The sequence below is a fragment of the Diaphorina citri genome, unplaced genomic scaffold (assembly GCF_000475195.1).
Source record: "Diaphorina citri unplaced genomic scaffold, Diaci psyllid genome assembly version 1.1 scaffold985, whole genome shotgun sequence".
Lineage (NCBI taxonomy): Eukaryota > Metazoa > Arthropoda > Insecta > Hemiptera > Psyllidae > Diaphorina > Diaphorina citri.
The window spans coordinates 79,555-104,735 of record NW_007378416.1 but is presented as its reverse complement, the minus strand read 5'-3'; the positions used below and the strand labels follow the sequence as shown (position 1 = coordinate 104,735).

General features: G+C 38.7%; 1 protein-coding gene across 1 annotated transcript in view; it reads right to left on the bottom strand.

Annotated features, from left to right (window-relative positions):
• LOC113469198 overlaps positions 1-25,181 on the bottom strand; it is a 56,964-nt gene that overhangs the window by 13,007 nt on the left and 18,776 nt on the right. The window contains exon 2 of the mRNA XM_026826718.1: positions 15,233-15,572. Coding sequence (XP_026682519.1) covers positions 15,233-15,572 — 340 coding nt within the window. The remainder of the gene's footprint in view (positions 1-15,232; positions 15,573-25,181) is intronic.

The following is a 25,181-nucleotide window of genomic DNA, read 5'->3' as shown; positions in this document are numbered from 1 at the left end:
TTTCCACTAAATTGATCTGGCGAATGAGACTATACCATGTGTGTTACAAATACCTTGAAGCTGGTCCTGAAGTAGTATTGGCAGATAGTAGATAAGTAGACACTACGTAAAAGAAATGCTTTAGGGTAGTACCTAGATAAAAAGAGAGGGGTGCGAAGATCCTGGAGAGATAAAGAGGAGGTTATACTTAGATCTTAGATTTGGAGAGAGGGAGAAAAGGAGACAATAAAATACCAAAAGAGAGAGGAGAGAAAGAGAGGGAGAGAGGGAGGAGGGAGGAGAGATAGAGAGAGAGGGAATCCGAGAGTAAGAGGATCTTGTCAACAAGAATTGTTGAAGACATGTAGGTTGACGATACAAAAGGTCTATTAAAATACAGAGAATATCTCAAGAAGAAAAATTTCGAATCTCCTACACAAAATACGAGAAGAATTGTAAAAGGTGGCCAATAAAACCGTTAATACGCGACCATTCTGGCAATAATGAGGGGCATCCACGACTCCATCCATGATAACACAACCTCACAATCGAATTATTACCACTTTAAATCTAACTATCTTTCTCCTTTTAGGTGTTCTTTTGAATTGGTAGGAACAAGGGTTTGAGCAGTACTCGTTGAGCAACTTTTTTTTTTTAGGCAGAGAATTTTAGTCACTAACCACGGATCATGTTTCTCGAAGTTAGGAATCGACATTCCGTAAGATACCTTAATAAGAGAAAGTAAAGTCTTTAACCGCGAGTAGTCAACAAATCTTAACTGTCCCTGCTCCGTCAGCTAAGGATACGATACGTATATGCAGTCTTCCTATACGAAAGTTAGATTAAGTACATATTAATATAATAACCAACTTATAGTCCCTCCAACAGAGACAAATGCCACCGCGCCCCACATGATAAGTAGAGTCGTAAGAGTCCGGCAAGCAAAGCAATTAGCGGGGAAAAAAGGATCTAAAAAGCTCATATATATATCTGTCCATGGACTCCATGGTATTACTTTTGGTGCACTGTGGATTCAACACGACTAATCTCTCTTATTCTCAGGTTACAATAGCATTTCCAACATTATACAGAGGTCAGATTGACCAAAGAGAAAACTAAAAAGGAAGGACGGGCTAAAAACCTTGTAAGTTGTAAGCCATCGGAAAAACAAAAGCCGGGTCTCAAAATAATATATGGTTACGAATGAAAAGAACAAAAGGAAACGAGAAAGCACAGGAAAAGGCAAGATACAAGGAAAATTTATATTTTGCTTGCAAGTCTAGCGAGTGCCCTTTCAGAACCGGATGGTAGTGAAAAGCAACTGAAACAAAGTCAGAATTCCATCAGATATACACCTGCTACATAATTGTAAATTGGAGATAATTATGTTAAATTTGTGTATAACGAAATTTAATGGTTATCTGAAAGAGGGGCCTCTAAGTGAAATTTTGGTATTTGTATGACGAGAAAAGTTCCAAGAAATAAATGGCGTCTCTCATTCAAGGGGGATGTTTTCATATATGGGGATTTGTGGACAAACACCAAAGAATATGCTTTGGCAGCCAGGGTGTTGAAGTTGAAAATTCATATCTCCTTGGCGGAAACAAAATTAGGTCCGATAATAAAATACAGCTTAAATACTAACGAAATTCAATGGTTATCTGAAAGAGGGGCCTCTAAGTGAAATTTTGGTATTTGTATGACGAAAAAAGTTCCAAGAAATAAATGGCGTCTCTCGTTCAAGGGGGATGTTTTCATATATGGGGATTTATGGACAAGCACCATAGAATATGCTTTGGCAGCCAGGGTGTTGAACTTGAAAATTCATATCTCCTTGGCGGAACCAAAATTAGGTCCGATAATAAAATACAGCTTAAATATTAACGAAATTCAATGGTTATCTGAAAGAGGGGCCTCTAAGTGAAATTTTGGTATTTGTATGACGAAAAAAGTTCCAAGAAATAAATGGTGTCTCTCATTCAAGGGGGATGTTTTCATATATGGGGATTTGTGGACAAACACCAAAGAATATGCTTTGGCAGTCAGGGTGTTGCAGTTGAAAATTCATATCACCTTAGGTCCGATAGTAAAATACAGCTTAAATACCGAAAGGGCTGCAGAAACACAGAAAAAAAAGTAATAAATTGCTCGTCTTGAGCATCCGGTGTCAAGATATTTCGGCGGAGAATTAGCATAGAAATAGGTCAAACCTCAAATGTCGTGAGGAATATAAAAAATACCATGCGAAACTCTCGGCAGAAAGAGAGGAAGAGGAAAGATGTAAAGTACGTTAGTGGTAATTTCTGTAAAAAACATTAGGAAAGTTGTAAGTTTCAAGTGAACAAGGAAGGAAGGGACCCGCAAAGGGATAGGTATAGAGAGAATTACATACATATGTATAATGTACAATTGTACGTAATATACATATGTACATAACCAGGGAGAAATAGTTGGTATCATGAATGATATATTATAATAGAATGCAGTGAAAATCAGGATAAAATAGAATGAGAATTGAACTTCTGTCCAACTTCTAGACCCTGGTATAATGATCCAGAATGTTGTTGGGTTCTTTTGTCTTTACGGACTGTAAAATCTCATCATTGTGAAAGTGAATAGGTAGGTAGGCAGGTATGATCATTCAAAATAATTATGTATTGACAAAATGGATTGTGTTAGTGGTAAACTGCTGTCACATACTGAAATAATAATGATAAAAAAAAAAAGATATATCGTACAAACATTGCACCTATCTGCCGATGCCGTCACATTTTTTTTTTTTTTTTAATGCAAATAGGGAAATATTGTTTCAAGATGATGTGCGATAAAAAAGCATTTTGGCAACGCACAAAAAATCCTTTTTAATGTTCCGGAAAAAAAGTGAAATAATATTTAAATTTCCAACAAAAAATATAGGTAGACAGACTGTTTATCAGCCCATCAATCAGTGGCAAAAATGTGCAAAAATAAAGTATGACGAATCCTTACATTACTTTAGAGGAAAATATATTTAAAAAAATTGCTAAAAAAAACAAAAAAAAAAAAAAAAAACAATGGTAAAGAATCAAGATAACATAAAGATGATTAATAATGTTAGGAAAGGTTAAAAGAAAAGAGAGATATTATTTAGTGCTAGAGTGCTAGACTGTCAAGGGATCCACCCTGGTTTCCAAACATAGAAGTTCAAAGTTTCAAGCCTACCACAGGCTATGGATGAAAGCAAAGGAAGAAGCCTATCAAAGTTCCAAAGGAGGGAATACTTTAACCAGATTTCAAAGAAGGTAAAAACGTCTGAAGATTAATAATATCGAACATCCTCCCAATCTGGAATAGCAGTCAAGTAATACCTTTACTTACTACAGTATTTCATTTTCTCAATCTCTTCCTTCAAAATCCACTTTGTCGACATTATGACAGAAAAATTGGGAGATTGAAGCTCTACAGAGACGCCCTGAAGGAAGACATAGGAGGAGGGGGAAAACATGAGTGTTTTCATGTGATAAGCTATTTTACATGAAAACGGGAAGGAAAATTAAACGGAGGGGATGTCACATTGACAGGGATATGTGAAAATTTGTCAGTTTTAGGTATTTGATTTTTTATTTATTAGGATTTTTTCTGTTTAGAAAAAGGTCAATCAGTCAATCACCTATTAGGCTTAACTACGAGTACTCTTGAAAATATTATATACAGTTGTACATCATACATATGTATTTAATAATATAATAATGATAATAATAAAAAAAACCTAAATGATTATCTCAAAAGCAATCTCTTTCAATCTTTTACCCCTTCTCTCTCCTACCGTGGTAGGGAGAGAAAAGAGAAGACAGAAAATATAAGAAAAAGAAATAGAGATTGGACAAGGAGTGAGGAAGGGAGACAGGGAAAAGTAATAATAATTTAGAGTCTCGTAAGATAAAATGTTAGATAAAAGATAAGATAAGATTGGAAGTAAATTTAAATCTTTTTTCCATCCGCCAAAAACATAAGGGATGAGAGAACAGAACGTCAAAATAACCTTAAAAGAGAAGTCTAACGAAAACATTAATGCATAGAATAGACATCTTGTTCATGGTGCTCGAATGAGACTAAAAAGTCCCTTTACTCCAGCAGTCTATTTAGGGAGTCCCTCCCCTCGAGTTTAATATTTCCCATTTAGGTATTGCTGGCCGGACTCTGAAAATTTGGAGCATCCCCCCCCCGGTACATCACTAATTAATCAAGGTCTCGTGTATTTTATGAGTTTAATAACAAGGTCAGGCTGGTCAGGTCAGGGACAAAAGAGGGACTACATCTACACTCCAGTCGACAGATCGAAATAGACTTGAACCCACAATGGGTACGATCAAAAGATTTTGGCAGAAAAAACAAACAATCAACAAACAAACAAAAACAACAGAGATTTGAGATCTCAAGGTAAAACCATGTAAAAAATCTGTAGTGTGGACGTGACTTCGAAGAAATAGTATTCAGTAACCTGGCATTTTGAATCACGACTCTTAAGATACGCTTTTCTGTGAACAGAAATATATTGCTCCAGATATAATGATCCTAGCTCTCTCCCTTTCCTTTCCCTCTCCTTTCTTCCCTTCTCCCTCTCTACTTCCGTCTATAATTTGATACTAAATTTTTCCCTTAAAAAAGTTTCAGGTACATTATTTTTCTTTTCCGAAAAATAAATTACCTTCACCTCTTCAGGACGAAGGTGGAAAGCCCTATTTGCCTATTCCTGAGGGATTCGTGATGAGATGAGACGCAGGCACTGAAGAGGAATGGAAAGTCAAAACGAAAAGACATAAAGTAGGAGCGAGAGAGACACTGAGATATGAAAATAGATAGCGAGAGGGAGAGAGGAAAGGAATGAGAAGGAGAGAGCGAGAGAGAGAGAGAGGAAGGGAGAGGGAGAAGGAGAGAGGTAAAGGAGGAGAGGGAAGAAAGGGGAAAGAATATAAAAAGAGATAGATGTAGAGTTGTAAACTATAGAAATAGAAAGACAGAAAAAAGTGAATGATCAGTGGAGACGCCAAAATTTTCTTGAACATACAAATTGCAATATTGCAAACCTTCGTAAGAACTCTCCTGCTAGGAGTTTGGTGAAGCTTGTCAAACCCCCAGTGCCAGAGACCAGAGTTCCTACCATACATCATCCTATCCACATTCTATTTCTCCAAACATAAGAGTTACCTTAAATTACCCTCGTCTTTCCCTGTCTCCTATTCCTGCTCATTCGTCCCCCCCCTCTCTCTCTCTGTTCCCTCTTTCTCCGTTTCTCTCTCTCTCTCTCTTTCTCCCCTATTACTCTTTTCTCTCCATCCCTCCTTATTACTCTTTTCTCTTCCTCTTCTTTCCGTCTTTCTCCTTTCCTCTCTTCCTCTGATCCCTGTTCTCTCTCTCTCCTCCCCCTTATACTGTTTTCTCTCCTCTCCCCTATTTCTTGCTCTCTCCTCCGTAGTATATTTTGACCTAGAAACTTCAGGGCAAAGTCTCTTCCTCTCTCTCTACCTGCTCTGTGGTGGATGAAATAAAATGGAAAATAAACTCTGAATTTATTATTTTTCCTTCCCGAGGAGAAATATTTCTCCAAACATAAGAGTTACCTTAAATTACCCTCGTCTTCCCCTGTCTCCTATTCCTGCTCATTCGTCCTCTCTCCTCTCTCTCCTCCCCCTTATACTGTTTTCTCTCCTCTCCCCTATTTCTTGCTCTCTCCTCCGTAGTACATTTTGACCTAGAAACTTCAGGGCAAAGTCTCTTCCTCTCTCTCTACCTGCTCTGTGGTGGATGAAATAAAATGGAAAATAAACTCTGAATTTATTATTTTTCCTTCCCGAGGAGAAATACCTAACTATAACTAATGCTGAGCATGAAGCTTTTTTATATTGTGGAGTAAATCAGAGGCGATTTCATCATGGTGAAAAGAGAGGAAGGGTGTCCATTGTCCACATGTGTGTACACTGTACGATAGTGTTCATAATTATATCGATAATATGATAATATGAGATTCAATTAACAAGTAAATAAACTAATGCTGAGCATGAAGCTTTTTTATATTGTGGAGTAAATCAGAGGCGATTTCATCATGGTGAAAAGAGAGGAAGGGTGTCCATTGCCCATATGTGTGTACACTGTACAATAGTGTTCATAATTATATCGATAATATTATACTATAAGATTCAATTAACAAGTAAATAACTACAGTCTACAATCTACATACTAATAATGGACTGCTCAAGTCTTCTTTGCCTTTTCCCGTGTTCAGACGGGGTCGGCGCGAGGCGTTTTTCGTCAGCATCTCAACCAGGATGGGGGTGATTGCTTTGGGCTGACATTTGTTTTTGGCTACAAAAATTTTACGAGGGATGCCTTTCGCAGTTAACCTGTGCTATTTCTTTAGCAAGGCAAATTTCAGACTGGTATTCTTCCTCCTCCCTGTTTAAAGTCCCCCAGCCAGACTAAACTCGTCTACTCGGTGCGGTGTTCAAAGTTCCTCAGCAAAGACTTCTCTATCATCATGTATACTACTCAAGGTTAGTTTACAGAGGAAACCGTTCCTCCCAGAGAACAGGTATCTCCCGTTATCGCGCCACTGTTCGAAGTCTAAAACCAATAAATTCGACCCTGTTAAAACGAAACAAGAATTATCCAAGCTCTGGCTTTTGACACGTGTTAACCTGACCTGTATTGGAAATACTTATGAGGAAAGACATACATTACATAGGTATGTATGTACAATGTACAATTGTACATGCATTCCGGAAATACAATAGCACAATACTGTCTGACTGTTTTAGAAGAATGGCGAGGAAAAGAGAAATAAAAATAAAGATTAAGAGGGTGGGAAGGAGGAAGGGAGAGAAAATGGGAGTGAGGCAGAGGAAAGGAGAGGGAGGGAGAAAGAAAAGGAATAATTGGTAATTCAGAATAATTGTGTACCTACCTGGATGGATAGTGCCAAATTTGGGCAAAATGTGTCTTATCCAGTTTGGAATTCGTCCCTGCCATTCTCGGATGATCAAATTCCGAATCCAATTCCCGTCCATCTCTCTCTCTCTCTTCTTTCCTCCCTCTTTCCCTTAGATCTTTCCCTCTTTCTTTTTCTATCTCTCTCTTTCCCATTCTCCTCCCTCTTTCCCTCTCTTTCTCTCCACAGTTCATTCTGCAGCTCCAGGCATTATCTTCCTCTCAAGCATCAGCATCTCAACCAGGATGGGGGTGATTGCTTTGGGCTGACATTTGTTTTTGGCTACAAAAATTTTACGAGGGATGCCTTTCGCAGTCAACCTGTGCTATTTCTTTAGCAAGGCAAATTTCAGACTGTTATTCTTCCTCCTCCCTGTTTAAAGTCCCCCAGCCAGACTAAACTCGTCTACTCGGTGCGGTGTTCAAAGTCCCTCAGCAAAGACTTCTCTATCATTATCTATACTACTCAAGGTTAGTTTACAGAGGAAACCGTTCCTCCCAGAGAACAGGTATCTCCCGTTATTGCGCCACTGTTCGAAGTCTAAAACCAATAAATTTGACCCTGTTAAAACGAAACAAGAATTATCCAAGCTCTGGCTTTTGACACGTGTTAACCTGACCTGTATTGGAAATACCTATTAGGAAAGACATACATTACATAGGTATGTACAATGTACATGCATTCCGGAAATACAATAGCACAATACTGTCTGACCGTTTTAAGAAGAATGGCGAGGAAAAGAGAAATAAAAATAAAGATTAAGAGGGTGGGAAGGAGGAAGGGAGAGAAAGAGGAAGGAGGGAGAAAATGGGAGTGAGGCAGAGGAAAGGAGAGGGAAGGAAAAAGAAAAGGAATTGGTAATTCAGAATAATTGTGTATCTACCTGGATGGATAGTGCCAAATTTGGGCAAATTGTGTCTTATCCAGTTTGGAATTCGTCCCTGCCATTCTGAGATGATCAAATTCCGAATGCAAATCCCAGCCATATCTCTCTCTCCCTCCCTCCCTCTTTCCCTTAGATCTCTCCCTCTTTCTTTTTCTATCTCTCTCTTTCCCATCCTCCTCCCTCTTTCCCTCTCTTTCTCTCCACAGTTCATTCTATAGCTCCAGGCATTATCCTCCTCCCAAGCTGAATATAGGAGTGAGAAGGGAAAATCTCTCTATTAAAACATGTAAATATCGACTTATTAAACGCAATATCCACGCTCTTTTGTCATTTCGTTTACTATAAAATAAATGGAAAATATCTCGTGGTGTTTATCGAGCTAAAAATGCGGCGGTTTTTCCGCATGAGTAAAAGTACAATTAGAAAACCTATAGTTAGCTTGAAGGGTAGCGCGTCAGGCTTGTAAGACCTAGGTCGCGGGTTCGATTTGATTCCAAACAGATAAGGTTCGTTCTCGGGATGTCTGGCTTTCTCTTATCCTGTCTTCCTTCTCTTTCCTTTCGGGATGACAAGACATTTGGCCATATTTTGGTTTACGTTTTGGTCTGCCATATTTTGGTCCAGGGATGTGTCAACTAACTGTTCCACTTTGAAAGTTTTTTAACCGTCGCGTCGAGTGGTCCTTTGGACATGACTCCTCGAATGTTGGAACATTATATTAAACGTGATTCTATGAATGGCACATCTTTTCTAACATTAATGAACATGATATTATTATGAATGATATATACATACCACTGTGTTCTTTTCGTTTTATGAGTGTAAGAAGGTAACATTTAAATAAATAATACACGGGTTAGATGTTCTCAACCTACTGTTCTTATACAGCTCGAATATCTTTAAAGAGCCCATTAACCTCAGCAGGAGGATACTACTGCCGAGTCAAGAGTCCATTTATCTCAGCAGGCTACTACTCTTGCTCCGCAGCAGCAAACAACAGTAGGAACCTACCCCTGACAAGAGTTCCTCCCAAGCTGAATATAGGAGTGAGAAGGGAAAATCTCTCTATTAAAACATGTAAATATCGACTTATTAAACGCAATATCCACGCTCTTTTGTCATTTCGTTTACTATAAAATAAATGGAAAATATCTCGTGGTGTTTATCGAGCTAAAAATGCGGCGGTTTTTCCGCATGAGTAAAAGTACAATTAGAAAACCTATAGTTAGCTTGAAGGGTAGCGCGTCAGCCTTGTAAGAGCTAGGTCGCGGGTTCGATTTGATCCCAAACAGATAAGGTTCGTTCTCGGGATGTCTGGCTTTCTCTTATCCTGTCTTCCTTCTCTCTTTCCTTTCGGGATGACAAGACATTTGGCCATATTTTGGTTAATGTTTTGGTCTGCCATATTTTGGTCCAGGGATGTGTCAACTAACTGTTCCACCATTTCGTTTACTATAAAATAAATGGAAAATATCTCGTGGTGTTTATCGAGCTAAAAATGCGGCGGTTTTTCCGCATGAGTAAAAGTATTAGAAAACCTATAGTTAGCTTGAAGGGTAGCGCGTCAGGCTTGTAAGACCTAGGTCGCGGGTTCGATTTGATTCCAAACAGATAAGGTTCGTTCTCGGGATGTCTGGCTTTCTCTTATCCTGTCTTCCTTCTCTCTTTCCTTTCGGGATGACAATATATTTGGCCATATTTTGGTTTATGTTTTGGTCTGCCATATTTTGGTCCAGGGATGTGTCAACTAACTGTTCCACTTTGAAAGTTTTTTAACCGTCGCGTCGAGTGGTCCTTTGGACATGACTCCTCGAATGTTGGAACATTATATTAAACGTGATTCTATGAATGGCACATCTTTTCTAACATTAATGAACATGATATTATTATGAATGATATACATACCACTGTGTTCTTTTCGTTTTATTTTTCCGTTTTATGAGTGTAAGAAGGTAACATCTAAATAAATAATACACGGGTTAGATGTTCTCAACCTACTGTTCTTATACAGCTCGAATACCTTTCACCTCAGCAGGAGGATACTACTGCCGAGTCATTTATCTCAGCAGGCTACTACTCTTGCTCCGCAGCAGCAAACAACAGCAGGAACCTACCCCTGACAAGAGTTTGGAGAGGAATCCTGATCCGCAGTTACTGCTACAACAACAATTATTGTTGTGGTCAAATTCTAAAACATTGTTGAGATAAGTCCTTACCTTGGCTGGGATTGAACCTACACGCTCCTGATTACGTGTCAGGGCCGTATTTAGGTGGAAGGCGAGGGAGCTCCCCTCCATGGGGTTTCAACTGTGCTCTCTTTCTATGGATGGAAATTTGGAGCATCCACCAAAGGCGCATACTTTTATTTTATGTTTTCAATTCCACTCCTCTGGTTGTACGTGTCAGGGCCGTATTTAGGTGGAAGGCGAGGGAGCTCCCCTCCATGGGGTTTCAACTGTGCTCTCTTTCTATGGATGGAAATTTAGAGCATCCACCAAAGGCGCATACTTTTATTTTATGTTTTCAATTCCACTCCTCTGGTTAGGAAACACTGCTATCCGCTACTCTCTGTGACGCGTTCGTATGAAATTTCATTATTTTTTCTTACTCTGGCCGCGTTCATGTTTCACATGGAACGGATGAATGGTTAGGTGATGAATGACAGGTGTTCCCGCAAGTTATTTTGAGGTAGAAACCGTATGTCAAGTGTGTTATGCCATGTCATGTGTCAATGATGAGTCACCCATCTCATCTCTCACCAACGTGATGTATGCTTACAGGGTGTCCCCTTACACCTGAGACAACTGGGTCAACTGAGGCACTATTGACTGATCAAAGTAAACGAACCGTTACATGATAAAGGGCTTAGGGTTGGCTCATAATGGAAGTGTGGATGCGCGACGCGACGATTAGTAGTGCGTGGCCGCCTGCAAAACCAAACTTACACTGAGAAAAACATTAGTGATAGGGTACCACAAGTTTGGGTGGAAGAACTCTATTATTGGGTTCCTTCTCCTGCTTTAGGTTGTTGAAAGGCTATATTAGAGTGTCAAGCTTACCGAAATAGAGTTCCATATTAGAGTTCTGGAACCCAGGCTTTTTCAATCTTTTGAATGGACTACTCAGTTGAAGTCACATTCTAAAGCATGTAACTCACTCAACTTCCCATAGTTAAGGTCTCACTTACTGACGGAATCATCCACTGAAAAGTTTTAAATTCTCCGACACATTCCCTCCACAAAGGAGGAGCAATAAATTTTGATACACCCTGTATAGTTCAACGAGTTTTGTAGTTAACGGAGATGCGAAACTCTTGGCAAAACTGTGGAGGTACTTCATATACTTGGATGAATACTGATGGAAAATTCTCAATGAAATGAGTAGGTAAATAGGGAGCTACTAGCTACACTATGAAACACATTTTGATAAGTACTCAAATACTCACACATAAAAACTCACAGAGACTTTCATGTCAACTCTGGAACCCAGGCTTTTTCAATCTTTTGAATGGACTACTCAGTTGAAGTCACATTCTAAAGCATGTAACTCACTCAACTTCCCATAGTTAAGGTCTCACTTACTGACGGAATCATCCACTGAAAAGTTTTAAATTCTCCGACACATTCCCTCCACAAAGGAGGAGCAATAAATTTTGATACACCCTGTATAGTTCAACGAGTTTTGTAGTTAACGGAGATGCGAAACTCTTGGCAAAACTAATGGAAGTGTGGACGCGCGACGCGACGATTAGTAGTGCGTGGCCGCCTGCAAAACCAAACTTACACTGAGAAAAACAATAGTGATAGGGTACCACAAGTTTGGGTGGAAGAACTCTATTATTGGGTTCCTTCCCCTGCTTTAGGTTGTTGAAAGGCTATATTAGAGTGTCAAGCTTACCGAAATAGAGTTCCATATTAGAGTTCTAGAACCCAGGCTTTTTCAATCTTTTGAATGGACTACTCAGTTGAAGTCACATTCTAAAGCATGTAACTCACTCAACTTCCCATAGGTAGGTATAACGAGTTAAGGTCTCACTTACTGACTTAATCATCCACTGAAAAGTTAGTGAATTATCCACTAAGAAAAATATTAAGTGAGTTGTTCTTTTTTTTTTAAATTCTCTGACACATTCCCTCCACAAAGGAGGAGCAATAAATTTTGATACACCCTGTATAGTTCAACGAGTTTGTAGTTAGCGGAGATGCGAAACTCTTGGCAAAACTGTGGAGGTACTTCATATACTTGGATGAATACTGATGAAAAATTCTCAATGAAATGAGTAGGTAAATAGGGAGCTACTTGCTACACTATGAAACACATTTTGATAAATACCTACTCAAATACTCACAAATAAAAACTCACAGAGACTTTCATGGTGCGAAAAGACCTAAAAAGTCAATAGACCTAAAATATCCCTCAAAGGTCTACCTGGAAGAATATGATGGTGTGCCATATTTTAGTCCAGGCAGGTATACCTCTAACAACTTTTCCTCCATGTAAACGGCAGGGAAAAATATCCCTCAAAGGTCTACCTGGAAGAATATGATGGTGTGCCATATTTTAGTCCAGGCAGGTATACCTCTAACAACTTTTCCTCCGTGTAAACGGCAGGGAAAGAAAGAAAAACTTCTACGAAATCTTTTCTGAGCCATCCTGTATATTCAGAATAACGTCATAGAAAGCGCAGCAGCTATAATAATAATTTCCAGCGCTTTCCATTTTGGGCAATAATTTAGACTAACTATACTGAAATCCCTTCTAATCCTGCGACACTTAGCATTGTAGGGGAAGAGGAAGGAAAGGGGAGGGAGGAGGGAGAAGTACTCTCCATTCAATAATAGCCTTCAGAGAGGGAGGGATGAGGGTTCGAGAATCTACGAAGCTTTAATATTAAAAACTATAAATAATTCGTTGCCTTAAGGCCCCTACCCATTTCTATTAGAGATTCCCATTCCGCTAATGCCTCCCCACTTCCTAGTTTCTTGCTACTTATTGAACTTATCCAACAAATAAAACGAGTTCAAAATACTAATATTTTATGTATGAAGCCCACTCTGAGGCTTAGGTTTTGGGGCAAACAGCCCTAAAGGATGGGTTTAGCTTCAAAAAATCTATAAATGAAACCGCTAATGCCTCCCCACTTCCTAGTTTCTTGCTACTTATTGAACTTATCCAACAAATAAAACGAGTTCAAAATACAGGCCCCTACCCATTTCTATTAGAGATTCCCATTCCGCTAATGCCTCCCCACTTCCTAGTTTCTTGCTACTTATTGAACTTATCCAACGAATAAAACGAGTTCAAAATACTAATATAATAGGGTATGTATGTCTGAAACACTCACAATCATATCCAAAAGACTTATAGGTACTTATATTTCATAAATGGAGAGGTCATTAGAAGTTACATAACTCCATAAAATAGATATATAGATCCATTTAACGGGGGTTGCGTAGGCGTTGGACTTTCAAAATGGAGCATATGCGTTGGTAATTTAGTAATAGGGAGATTTCGCATCGAATCCTGATCCCCATAACGCAACCCATGTTGGCGCCATCTTGTTTACATCATGTTTTTAGATTTAGCACGGGATCGAAAACCGAACGAAAACCGAAACCGAAAACCGAAGCGAACCTAGCGGACGCTCAAGTAATCATACCTTTAATTTGTTCAATGTTTTGTCTTGTCCTAAAAAATAACAAATTATTCAAATCAGTTTTTGAATTAAAATTAATTAAAAACAGGAAACAATGATTTTTTAAAATTATTTATTTGTTTTCTCAATTTAATTATTCCACCGTGTTCCTTATCTGTTACGTTCTTTTTTGTACAAATGAAACGATAGGTAAAAAAAGGACATAACAGATAACGAAGAAAAGAAAAAAATAATAATTAATTATTACATAAAAAATGAGTTTTTTGATATGTTTTTGTTTTTAATTAATTTCTGAATTAATTAAGATACCTACCTACATCAAAAAATTTCAGTCAAAATTAATTTCCCCTTCAAAAATGTAAAATAACCGTGATCTATTCAAAAAGAATTTAAATTTACGCGCGTTTCTAACACGGAAATTTCATTTTCGTAATACGAAAAAAACCCCCATGTTCAAGCCAAAACATCGTAACTCCGATCCCCGTGTTCAATCCCCATAATGTGTGTCATGCGCAGAAACCAAAACTCGTCGAGCATCGTCACGATCCCCAAAAAAAATGCGTTGCGAAATCTGTCTAGGGTTTGATGGAACAAAATGGGTACTAAATGATGGGCTTTGGTACAAATTCGCAGCAAAAGTTGTGGTGCTAACTTCACGCACCTTAATATAATAGGGTATGTATGTCTGAAACACTCACAATCATATTCAGAAGACTTATAGGTACTTATATTTCATAAATGGAGAGGTCATTAGAAGTTACATAACTCCATAAAATAGATATAGATCCATTTAACGGGGGTTGCGTAGGCGTTGGACTTTCAAAATGGAGCATATGCGTTGGTAATTTAGTAATAAGTTATAAAATTAGCTATAGGTATATTCATATGTATTATGTAGTGAAATCTCGAAATTTTATGGTCCATTAGGCAGTCTATACAGCTTCCACACACAGATATACATAGCAGCTATGTGATTAATTTGGTCTACCTACCGTAAAGTCCTACAACTTGAGTGAGTATTGTAACTTGACCCTCAAGATAGAGGTCTCTTTAGAGGTCTGGCAAAATCGAAAAGAGCTTTTATTCACATTTTATGACTTCAATGGTCGGTTTCACCAATATTTTTCAGCCTCTAGAAGGCTTGTTAAGCTGACAGCCCGTTAAATTCCATTTGGTTTGTTGTTTGTATATGCTCAACAGGCAACAGGGCTGTTAAGGGTAAAAAAGAAGGTTGGTGAGACCCATCCTAAGAGTTTTCAAGATCTTTGTTTACATTATTGCCAGGCTCTCGAAAAGGATTTATCGGCTGATGGCAGTCTATACAGCTTCCACACACAGATATACATAGCAGCTATGTGATTAATTTGGTCTACCTACCGTAAAGTCCTACAACTTGAGTCAGTAATGTAACTTGAGCCACAAGATAGAGGTCTGGCAAAATTGAAAAGAGCTTTTATTCACATTTCATTTTATGACTTCAATGGTCGGTTTCACCAATATTTTTCAGCCTCTAGAAGGCTTGTTAAGCTGACAGCCCGTTAAGTTCCATTTGGTTTGTTGTTTGTATATGCTCAACAGGGCTGTTAGGGGTAAAAAAGAAGGTTGGTGAAACCCATCCTAAGAGTTTTCAAGATCTTTGTTTACATTGTTGCCAGGCTCTCGAAAAGGATTTTTCGGCTGAAGTTATAATAGTGACATAAATTGTATGACTTCACGTTACGGCAGTCAAGTAATAAATGAGACTCACCATTTCCACTGGTCGTCAAACACGTCCCGCTACTCGTGGATCCCAGGAGGAAATGATCCAAACTTTCCTCCGTTCCCGCGAGGCCGAGAGCCTCCGAGTCCGCCTGGTAGCTAATCGACAGGGCCGCGTCTTCCTGCAGCCTGGCCAGCACCGAGGCTAAGCCACCCTTGTCATCGCCAGCGGCGGCAAAATCATCTGCATCCCGTAGCTGCAGCGTGACACCCCCCTCACTGGACGTAGAATACATGAACACGGCGGCCGTCGTGTGTTGCGAGGCGGTGCCACCAGAGCTCGCATAGCTCGTCAGAGGCAGCCGCGTCCCAGGTACTTCGTGTAGACCCTGTGAACAGAGGAGGGGAGTGAACGTGTTAATCGGGAGGCACTATGACTGGACGAGCCAATTTAACATGGCTAGAGACCCGAGTGTATGACAGAAAAAAAAAGAAGACATCCTTTCTTTATTCTGCCATCAAGATTCGGATACGGCTGAAGCCGCTACAACAATAACATTGGGATGACAAAATGTTCACCATTCTTCACCATGTATACGACGTACTTACAAAAGTAATTAGTAATTATGTAGGAACATTAAGGGACAATAAATCTAAAAGAAATAACTATTTTTCCCGTAGCTCCGAACATGGACAGTAATAAAAGTAACCGCAAAAGAGAGCGGAAATATTTTTGTACCGACTGTAAGGTGAAAATTTTCTAAATTCAGAAACCCTAACAAATACAAAGAGACGGATAAAACATGAGGGAGACAGCGGAAGAGGAAAGAAAAGCCTTCAAACCGTATCCTGAGCGACAAATAAAAGCACATTTTACCTTCAAATGACACTTGCATGATGTGTATTATGTATTTGTTTATTACGAGGAAATAAAAAAATAACCTCTTTAGTTTCTTTGCAATATTTAGGTTCATCTTACCACAGTAAAAATATCTGTAGGTAGAAGGTGTATACCAAACAAACACTTTTATACGTATGCTTTGATGATAGTGACTAATCTACTAAACACTATAAGGCTCGTGGTTAGGCCCAATACCTAGTGAATCACAAAAATACCCTTTCCTCCCATCACAATTTTCTGAACATGCTGGGTGTTAGGATTGCAGACCTGACTATGGAGGGTGACCATATCCTAACATTCTAGCACAAAACATCGCAGGGTATGGTGAAAACTCGTGAAAGAAGCACTTCCACACTATGGGTACACAGAAGGTGCAATATTTGAGATTGAAGAGGCTCTGACATGGAGAAGAAAATAAAAGATTGAGGAAAAATGAGAACATTTTCTTTCAAGCAAGGAAGCAGAAGAAAAAGAGGAAGAGGATGACGATAGATCAGTTGCGTTTACTTGGGTGATGTTTCAAAGTCATAGAGCAAGAAAAATGAGGACCAACGGAATTTTTCTTTTTCTTTTACGACTTCTAGATCCCGAGATCAATCGATTTAAAAAATACCGGTAAATCGTGAACTTTGACGTCACGGCATACGCTCCCGTACTCGATGACGTCACATCAAATGCCCCGAGCAAAGCTCCCTCACAGGCAACACATTAATGTGTTTGTGCGCATACGTTTCTGCTCCTCCGCAAGCGTGCTTGCATACTGGCGCTACCTAGCGGACGAAAAAAACAACTGCGTAAAGTCTGACGTCACACATATTTGAACTCTTTCATTAAAACGGAAAATGAAAATTGAATTTTCGACCTTTTACAATTATTTTTTCGGAGTTTTGACCTCGGATTTGGATTTTTCACAACTTTTTACATAGGAATCGACCATTTATTTAGAATTTTTACCCATTTGCAACTGCTCCATTTTATTTTTCATACCTACCTATTTTTATCAAACTAAAAACATAAACGAAACTCAATATTAGGCGAGCGAGGAAAAGTTTTCTCTCCCGCAGTCTTTGCACTCTGTGTATTTCTTATGGTGATTTTAGCGATCAGAAATTGATCATATCTCAGGATCGGTTTAGATTTTCGCAAAATCCTTTCTTATTGCACACCTAGACCATAAAAGGAATATTCCTACCTAATTTCAGCTTTCTAGGTGTTGTGGTTCTAGAGATAGAGCGATCAGTGTGTGAACTATGAAATGTGAAATGTGAAATGTGAATGAGTGAATGGATCTCGTTCTTATAATATAAGATTATATGGAGAGAAAATTGAAAAATAATAAAAGCGAGAGAATGAAATATTTGATTTAATACTGTACACAATGCGAATAAGAGAGAGGGGGAGAGAGAGAGGTACCTACAGGGAGGGAGGGAGGGAGGGAGGGAGGTATAGAGAGAGATACAGGGAGTGAGGGAGAGAGAGTTATCTGAATGTTAAGAGGGCAATCACCTTTGAAAACCTTTGCAATTCCCAGAAATAAATCGGGAAATCTTTCCTACAAATGTGAATCTCATCCATCCGTCCGTTTCATATTGGAATGAATGAGATATGAATATTTTATTGACGAATAATGAAAATACACGAGTGTTTGAGAGTCCAAACAGGCTCTGACATGGAGAAGAAAATAAAAGATTGAGGAAAAATGAGAACATTTTCTTTCAAGCAAGGAAGCAGAAGAAAAAGAGGAAGAGGATGACGATAGATCAGTTGCGTTTACTTGGGTGATGTTTCAAAGTCATAGAGCAAGAAAAATGAGGACCAACGGAATTTTTCTTTTTCTTTTACGACTTCTAGATCCCGAGATCAATCGATTTAAAAAATACCGGTAAATCGTGAACTTTGACGTCACGGCATACGCTCCCGTACTCGATGACGTCACATCAAATGCCCCGAGCAAAGCTCCCTCACAGGCAACACATTAATGTGTTTGTGCGCATACGTTTCTGCTCCTCCGCAAGCGTGCTTGCATACTGGCGCTACCTAGCGGACGAAAAAAACAACTGCGTAAAGTCTGACGTCACACATCTTTGAACTCTTTCATTAGAACGGAAAATAAAAATTGAATTTTCGACCTTTTACAGTTATTTTTTCGGAGTTTTGACCTCGGATTTGGATTTTTCCCAACATTTACATAGGAATCGACCATTTATTTATAATTTTTACCCATTTGCAACTGCTCCATTTTATTTTTCATACCTACCTATATTATTATATGGAGAGAAAATTGAAAAATAATAAAAGCGAGAGAATGAAATATTTGATTTAATACTGTACACAATGGGAATAAGAGAGAGGGGGGGGAAAGGGAGGGAGAGAGAGAGAGGTACAGGGAGGGACGGAGAGAGCTACAGGGAGGGAGGGATAGAGAGAGATACAGGGAGTGAGGGAGAGAGAGTTATCTGAATGTTAAGAGGGCAATCACCTTTGAAAACCTTTGCAATTCCCAGAAATAAATCGGGAAATGTTTCCTACAAATGTGAATCTCATCCATCCGTCCGTTTCATATATATCTGAATGTTAAGAGGGCAATCACCTTTGAAAACCTTTGCAATTCCCAGAAATAAATCGGGAAATGTTTCCTACAAATGTGAATCTTATCCATCCGTCCGTTTCATATTGGAATGAATGAGATATGAATATTTTATTGACGAATAATGAAAATACACGAGTATTTCAGAGTCCAAAGGGGGTGAGAGGAAGGAAGGGTTTTGAACCTCGGTAGCATCGTAAAAATTTAATTGTGTCATTTTGAAGTGGACAATTTTTGTGAAAGTTTAAATTTTGTCTTTTCTCTTCCCTTTTGCACCCCTTTCTATCGTGTCATTATTTTTCGGGAAAACATTTTGAGTCCCATCGTTTCATATTACTTCAATTGAAAATAATATCAAATCTCACTTCTATTGTTCTTGGACACAAATGTGGGCATGTCTCATTCTGCATCCACTCTCTGATATCAATACTCGTTATTTTTCGGGAAAACATTTTGAGTCCCATCGTTTCATATTACTTCAATTGAAAATAATATCAAATCTCACTTCTATTGTTCTTGGATACAAATGTGGGCATGTCTCATTCTAGTCATTCTGCATCCACTCTCTGATATCAATATCATAGAAAAAATGAAAATAATACTTCTGGTTTCCTTAAAGAGCCCGAAATTCAAATGATATTCCTCGTGTGTAAATCCAAGTACATAATTTAATTATGTATGTAGGATATCAATATCATAGAAAAAATGAAAATAATACTTCTGGTTTCCTTAAAGAGCCCGAAATTCAAATGATATTCCTCGTGTGTAAATCTAGTACATAATTTAATTATGTATGTACCTAATTCTCTGCTCCTGTACCTACCTACGTACACGTACTCATATAAAAACATTACCTTTAAATTTCAAATAGGATTATACATTTGTGCATATAATTATTTTGAAAAGACTGAAAAGATCACTAATGAGGAGATACAAAAGGCGTTCTTATTGGACTAAAACTCCACAAAGGGGAAAGAAAAAGAGTTATGTGGAAAATCAAAAATATTACAAAATCTCGTACCTTTTTGCCCCAAAAATAAATTCAATGAAAAACCATCACCCACACCCGAATAGAAAACTTCAACATGAGAGAGATTTTAAAAACAGACATTTACGTAGGTGCATGGGTGTGTGTGTGTGTGAGAGAGAGAGAGAGAGAATGGAATATATTATTATAATGATGACTCGTGATGGTAGGTATTATCACAGGTCTCTGTCAGCAAAACGAAGAGAGAATGAGTGTGTGTGTGTGTGTGTGTGTGAGAGAGAGAGAGAGAGAGAGAGAGAGAGAGAGAGAAAGAGGGAGAGGAAGGGGAAGTAAGACTGGGTTTGGAAGCACAAGCACACCTATATTTTCTACCTACACACACCCAATATAAAGTGAAGTAGGTACTAGAGTAGAGACAGGGAAATGGAATGGGCTATGCTGTTGTAAAGGATTAATGTTTGATTTACATAATTCCTCAGACTTTACATATTTATAATACGTGCAGTTCGGTACTCTGGGATGAAATTTTGGGATTGGGAGTCCACTTGGTCAATACTATGTATTCCTTCAGGCATCCTGGGTTTAGACACTAGTCTGAACACAGGATGAGACATGGAAGGAGCCCATGAATAGGTACAGCCTAACAGTACCATGGGTGTCTCCATACAGTGAAGAATTCACTGATTCCCTTCAACAACAATAACTCAAATGCCTCGGACACGGAAAGAAGAAAACACAGGATGGGACCAGTTTAAAGTAGGTACTAGAGATCAGGGTCGTAATTAAGGGGGGCAATTTTTCTCCTTTACTCTAAGCCAGGCTCCGAAAATTTGAAGCAAATTTTTGATGGTCCCGCCATCAAGAAGAACTTTTTTTATTAGACCTGACCTTATAAGGTCAGCCTGTCAGGTCTACCTGATACCTGATGAGCACACACTATCAGATAGGCCTGACAGGTACGGCTGAAAAGGTCTGTCTAACAGGTCTACCTGATGCAGACACATAGTATCGGGTAGACCTGACAGGCGGACCTGATCAGGTGTACCTGTCTGGTCTACCTGGTGAAGCAAGTGGTCCTGTCTGTGTGGCACTGAAGAGGGCGTATTTTCAATTTGAATTTGAAATTATTTTGTTTTCTAATGAAGGGGTTTACAATCTGAAAAGAGAAAGAGGAGGTGCGGAGGTGGGCAGAGAGAATAAATGAAACTCGAGGGGATGAGGATGAATGTAGAAAGTTTCTAATGCAGGAACATGGGTAGAAAATTGTCAATACGAGTTAAGGAACTGAGAACTGGGTTATTGAAACATAATGCTCTAATCTAATTACTCTTGAATTAAATGCAAAGTTCTTCATCTGTCCACTATAATAATGGACGGAGAAACGAGAAACTTTTATAATTTCGACCCAAAGTTTTGGCAATGGCTCCAAGGATTGAAGCTCTAGTTTGAACCGGACTGACAGAGTTAGATAAAAGTTTGGTGTGTAGAGTTTATTATTTCGTTCACAGCGGTCTGTTATTTCATTGAAATAGGGGTCCTGCCAACAACTATGTATGTGTGATTGTGGCTCCAAGGATTGAAGCTCTAGTTTGAACCGGACTGACAGAGTTAGATAAAAGTTTGGTGTGTAGAGTTTATTATTTCGTTCACAGGGGTCTGTTATTTCATTGAAATAGGGGTCCTGCCAACATCTATGTATGTGTGATTATATCAATAACATTGTAAAGAACTGTGCACCTATAGGTTCTACAAACAGCCTAAACCCTATGGTCATTGGTATTATTGGTACGGACCTGCCTATGTAGGCAAATAGGTAATGTACGTAACGAGTGAATTGACCTACCTCCAGAGCATACACCAACATCTACACGTCCCCTTCCCAAAGACAACAGAGGAAAAACAACGAATCAAAAAAGTTGTAAAGAATTGAAAACTTTGCTAGGACTTCATCTTAATCCTAAACCTCTCCCGATAAGCCTCTAAAACACAAACAAGAAAAACAATAAATTCGACGAAATAATTTCAAAAAGTAAAGTAAAAATGACAAAAAATGTAAACAAGCCAATCGCGCCACGATGGAAAATGTAAACAACTGAGGTGCGTGCGTTTTTGATTGTTATTTTTTCGAAAAACTCGAACATTTCACCCGAAAACCCCACCATGTGGTTTTTACACGCACTTTGCGACACGCAAGCGTGCCTGTGACGTCAGAGCATATTAAATATTGATTCGTGACGTAGAAAATAAATAATTAGGTATTTGTAAATATTTTATATTGTCACACTTGATTTATTAGTTTGTATTTTTAATAATTTATTAACATGGCTAGAGACCCGAGTGTATGACAGAAAAAAAAAGAAGACATCCTTTCTTTATTCTGCCATCAAGATTCGGATACGGCTGAAGGCGCTACAACAATAACATTGGGATGACAAAATGTTCACCAAAGATGGCATTCTTCAGCATGTATACGACGTACTTACAAAAGTAATTAGTAATTATGTAGGAACATTAAGGGACAATAAATCTAAAAGAAATAACTATTTTTCCCGTAGCTTCGAACATGGACAGTAAAAGTAACCGCAAAAGAGAGCGGAAATATTTTGTACCGACTGTAAGGTGAAAATTTTCTAAATTCAGAAACCCTAACAAATACAAAGAGACGGATAAAACATGAGGGAGACAGCGGAAGAGGAAGGAAGAGAGAAAGAAAAGCCTTCAAACCGTATGCTGAGCGACAAATAAAAGCACATTTTACCTTCAAATGACACTTGCATGATGTGTATTATGTATTTGTTTATTACGAGGAAATAAACGACTGTAAGGTGAAAATTTTCTAAATTCAGAAACCCTAACAAATACAAAGAGACGGATAAAACATGAGGGAGACAGCGGAAGAGGAAAGAAAAGCCTTCAAACCGTATCCTGAGCGACAAATAAAAGCACATTTTACCTTCAAATGACACTTGCATGATGTGTATTATGTATTTGTGTATTACGAGGAAATAAAATAACCTCTTTAGTTTCTTTGCAATATTTAGGTTCATCTTACCACAGTAAAAATATCTGTAGGTAGAAGGTGTATACCAAACAAACACTTTTATACGTATGCTTTGATGATAGTGACTAATCTACTAAACACTATAAGGCTCGTGGTTAGGCCCAATACCTAGTGAATCACAAAAATACCCTTTCCTCCCATCACAATTTTCTGAACATGCTGGGTGTTAGGATTGCAGACCTGACTATGGAGGGTGACCATATCCTAACATTCTAGCACAAAACATCGCAGGGTATGGTGAAAACTCGTGAAAGAAGCACTTCCACACTATGGGTACACAGAAGGTGCAATATTTAATGACCTAAAAAATCTCTAGCTCTATAAAAAATCTCTAAAAATAATAATAATAATAATAATAATAATAATAATAATAATAATCATTGTTATTGAAAAGCATTATTGTTATTGAATAGCTATTTCGTCCTAAAGAGTCTAGGGAAATTCCCTAGGTTTAACAAGATTAATACGATTACTACAAGGTAAGATAATATTCTATTTTACAAGGCGAGGGGAAAAGGAGATAGGGAGGAGAAAGGAAAAGTGCTTTGGTTTGGAAATGAGATAAAGATAACGAGAAGGAGAGAGAGAGAGAAAGAGAGAGAGGGAGAGAGAGAGAAAGAGAGGGAGAGAGAAAGAGAGGGAGAGAGAGAGGGAGGGAGGGAAAGAGAGGGAGGGAGGGAAAGAGAGGGAGGGAGAGAGAGAGGGAGAGGGAGGGAGAGAGAGAAAGAGAGAGAGGGAGGGAGAGAGAAAGAGAGAGAGGGAGAGAGGGAGGGAGAGAGAGAGAGGGAAAGAGAGAGGGAAAGAGAGAGAGAGAGAGGGAGGGAAAGAGAGAGAGAGAGAGAGAGGAAGGGAGATAGAGAGAGAGGGAGTGAGAAGAGAAGGAAGAGGGAGTTGGAGAAAGGGGTAAGGGGGATGGGGACGAAGAAAGGGATAGAGAAATATTCAAGGGTAAGAAAGAGGAGTAGGAGGTGGAGGAAAGGCAAGAATGTACCCATGTTGTCTCCCTCTCTATCTTTCTCACATTACGTGACTGAAGACAATATTTTTGGATTGCTTCCCTTCTATTATCTCTCTCTCTTTCCCTCTATTATCTCTCTCTCTCTCTCTCTCTCTCTCTCTCTCTCTCTCTCTCCGTCCCTCCATTATCAATATCTCTTTCCCTCCCTCTATTATCTCTTTCCCTCCATCTTTCTATCTATGTCATTCTTTTAATCGTCCTCTCTTTCTAATCTTCCATCGGATTATTTGGCTCTGTTTAAATAGAGTTAGAAGAAATCTTGATAATATCTTCATGGAACTGTAGATAAAACGACTTCGTGAAGTTTGATGAAGTCCATAATAATAAATGACAGATGGAGTCATCTGATACAAACTTCGCAGATATATAATGAAAAGATTGCAAAGTTAGATCTGTTCTTTTCATTTGTTTGCTCTCAAAGGAAAGGAAAATAGAAGGAATAGGAGAAGGAAAAAGAGGGAAATTATGTTGATTAAATGAAAAGGGTGGGAGGAAAAAGGAGCCTCAAAAAAGGACTCCATGAGCCTATTTTCCAATTCTTCTTCTTTTCACCTGAGAAACAGTAATGCCGGGTCCACACATACGTAATGTAATGTGAATATGTTAACGCGAGCGCCTTACATGCATCAAAATTGACTAGTGTGGACGGGATAGAAGCACTCAAGTAAATGCTCGCCGAACGCTCGCCTCGGATCCATGATGTTGTCGGTTTTCTGGTGATCTTCTTTGATGTTTGCTACAGACGTGTTACACAAGTGTGGACGGGTTTCTGAACATCGAAGCGAATTGTGTGTACGTCTTTTCCTCTTGTTAGGCTTTTGCTAAATACTAACCCAAATAAGTCTGGACAGAGTACAGTTTATACCCCTCTTCCCTCCTTAACCATTCAATTTAAGGGGCTTAGAGCTTAGACACAACTTTTTAGGCATACCAGCAACACAGACTGAATAATCACAGATCACAGTAATAAAACCCAAAAATCTCAATGTACGTCTTATTATTCCTCTTCTTATGATGTTGCCTATTCGTTTCGAATATTGGCAAAAATTCTGCCTGTGCCTCTACCAGGAGAATCCGTATTACTTCCGATTTCCTCTTTCATCAATCAAGGACGCTTAGTAAACATCCCTTCAAAAGCTTACTAACTGGAAGCTAATCCCAGGAAGAAATTCAACTGCGACTCATTTAAACCGCTTCATGATTCTATCAGGAAGTGGGAGATATTACAGGGAACATTATCCTTGACTAAACTCACACGATGCGACGGAGGAGGAAGCAAAGAAGGTGAGAAGGAGGTGGAAAAGACGAGAAAAAAGAGAATCAGGAAGCAAAGGAGAAGAAATAGGAAGCAGAGAAAGAGGATGAAGAGGAGAAGGAAGAGAAAAAGACGAGGAATACGAACCAGGGGAAAAATTAGAATGACGGACAGAAAAATAAAGAGAA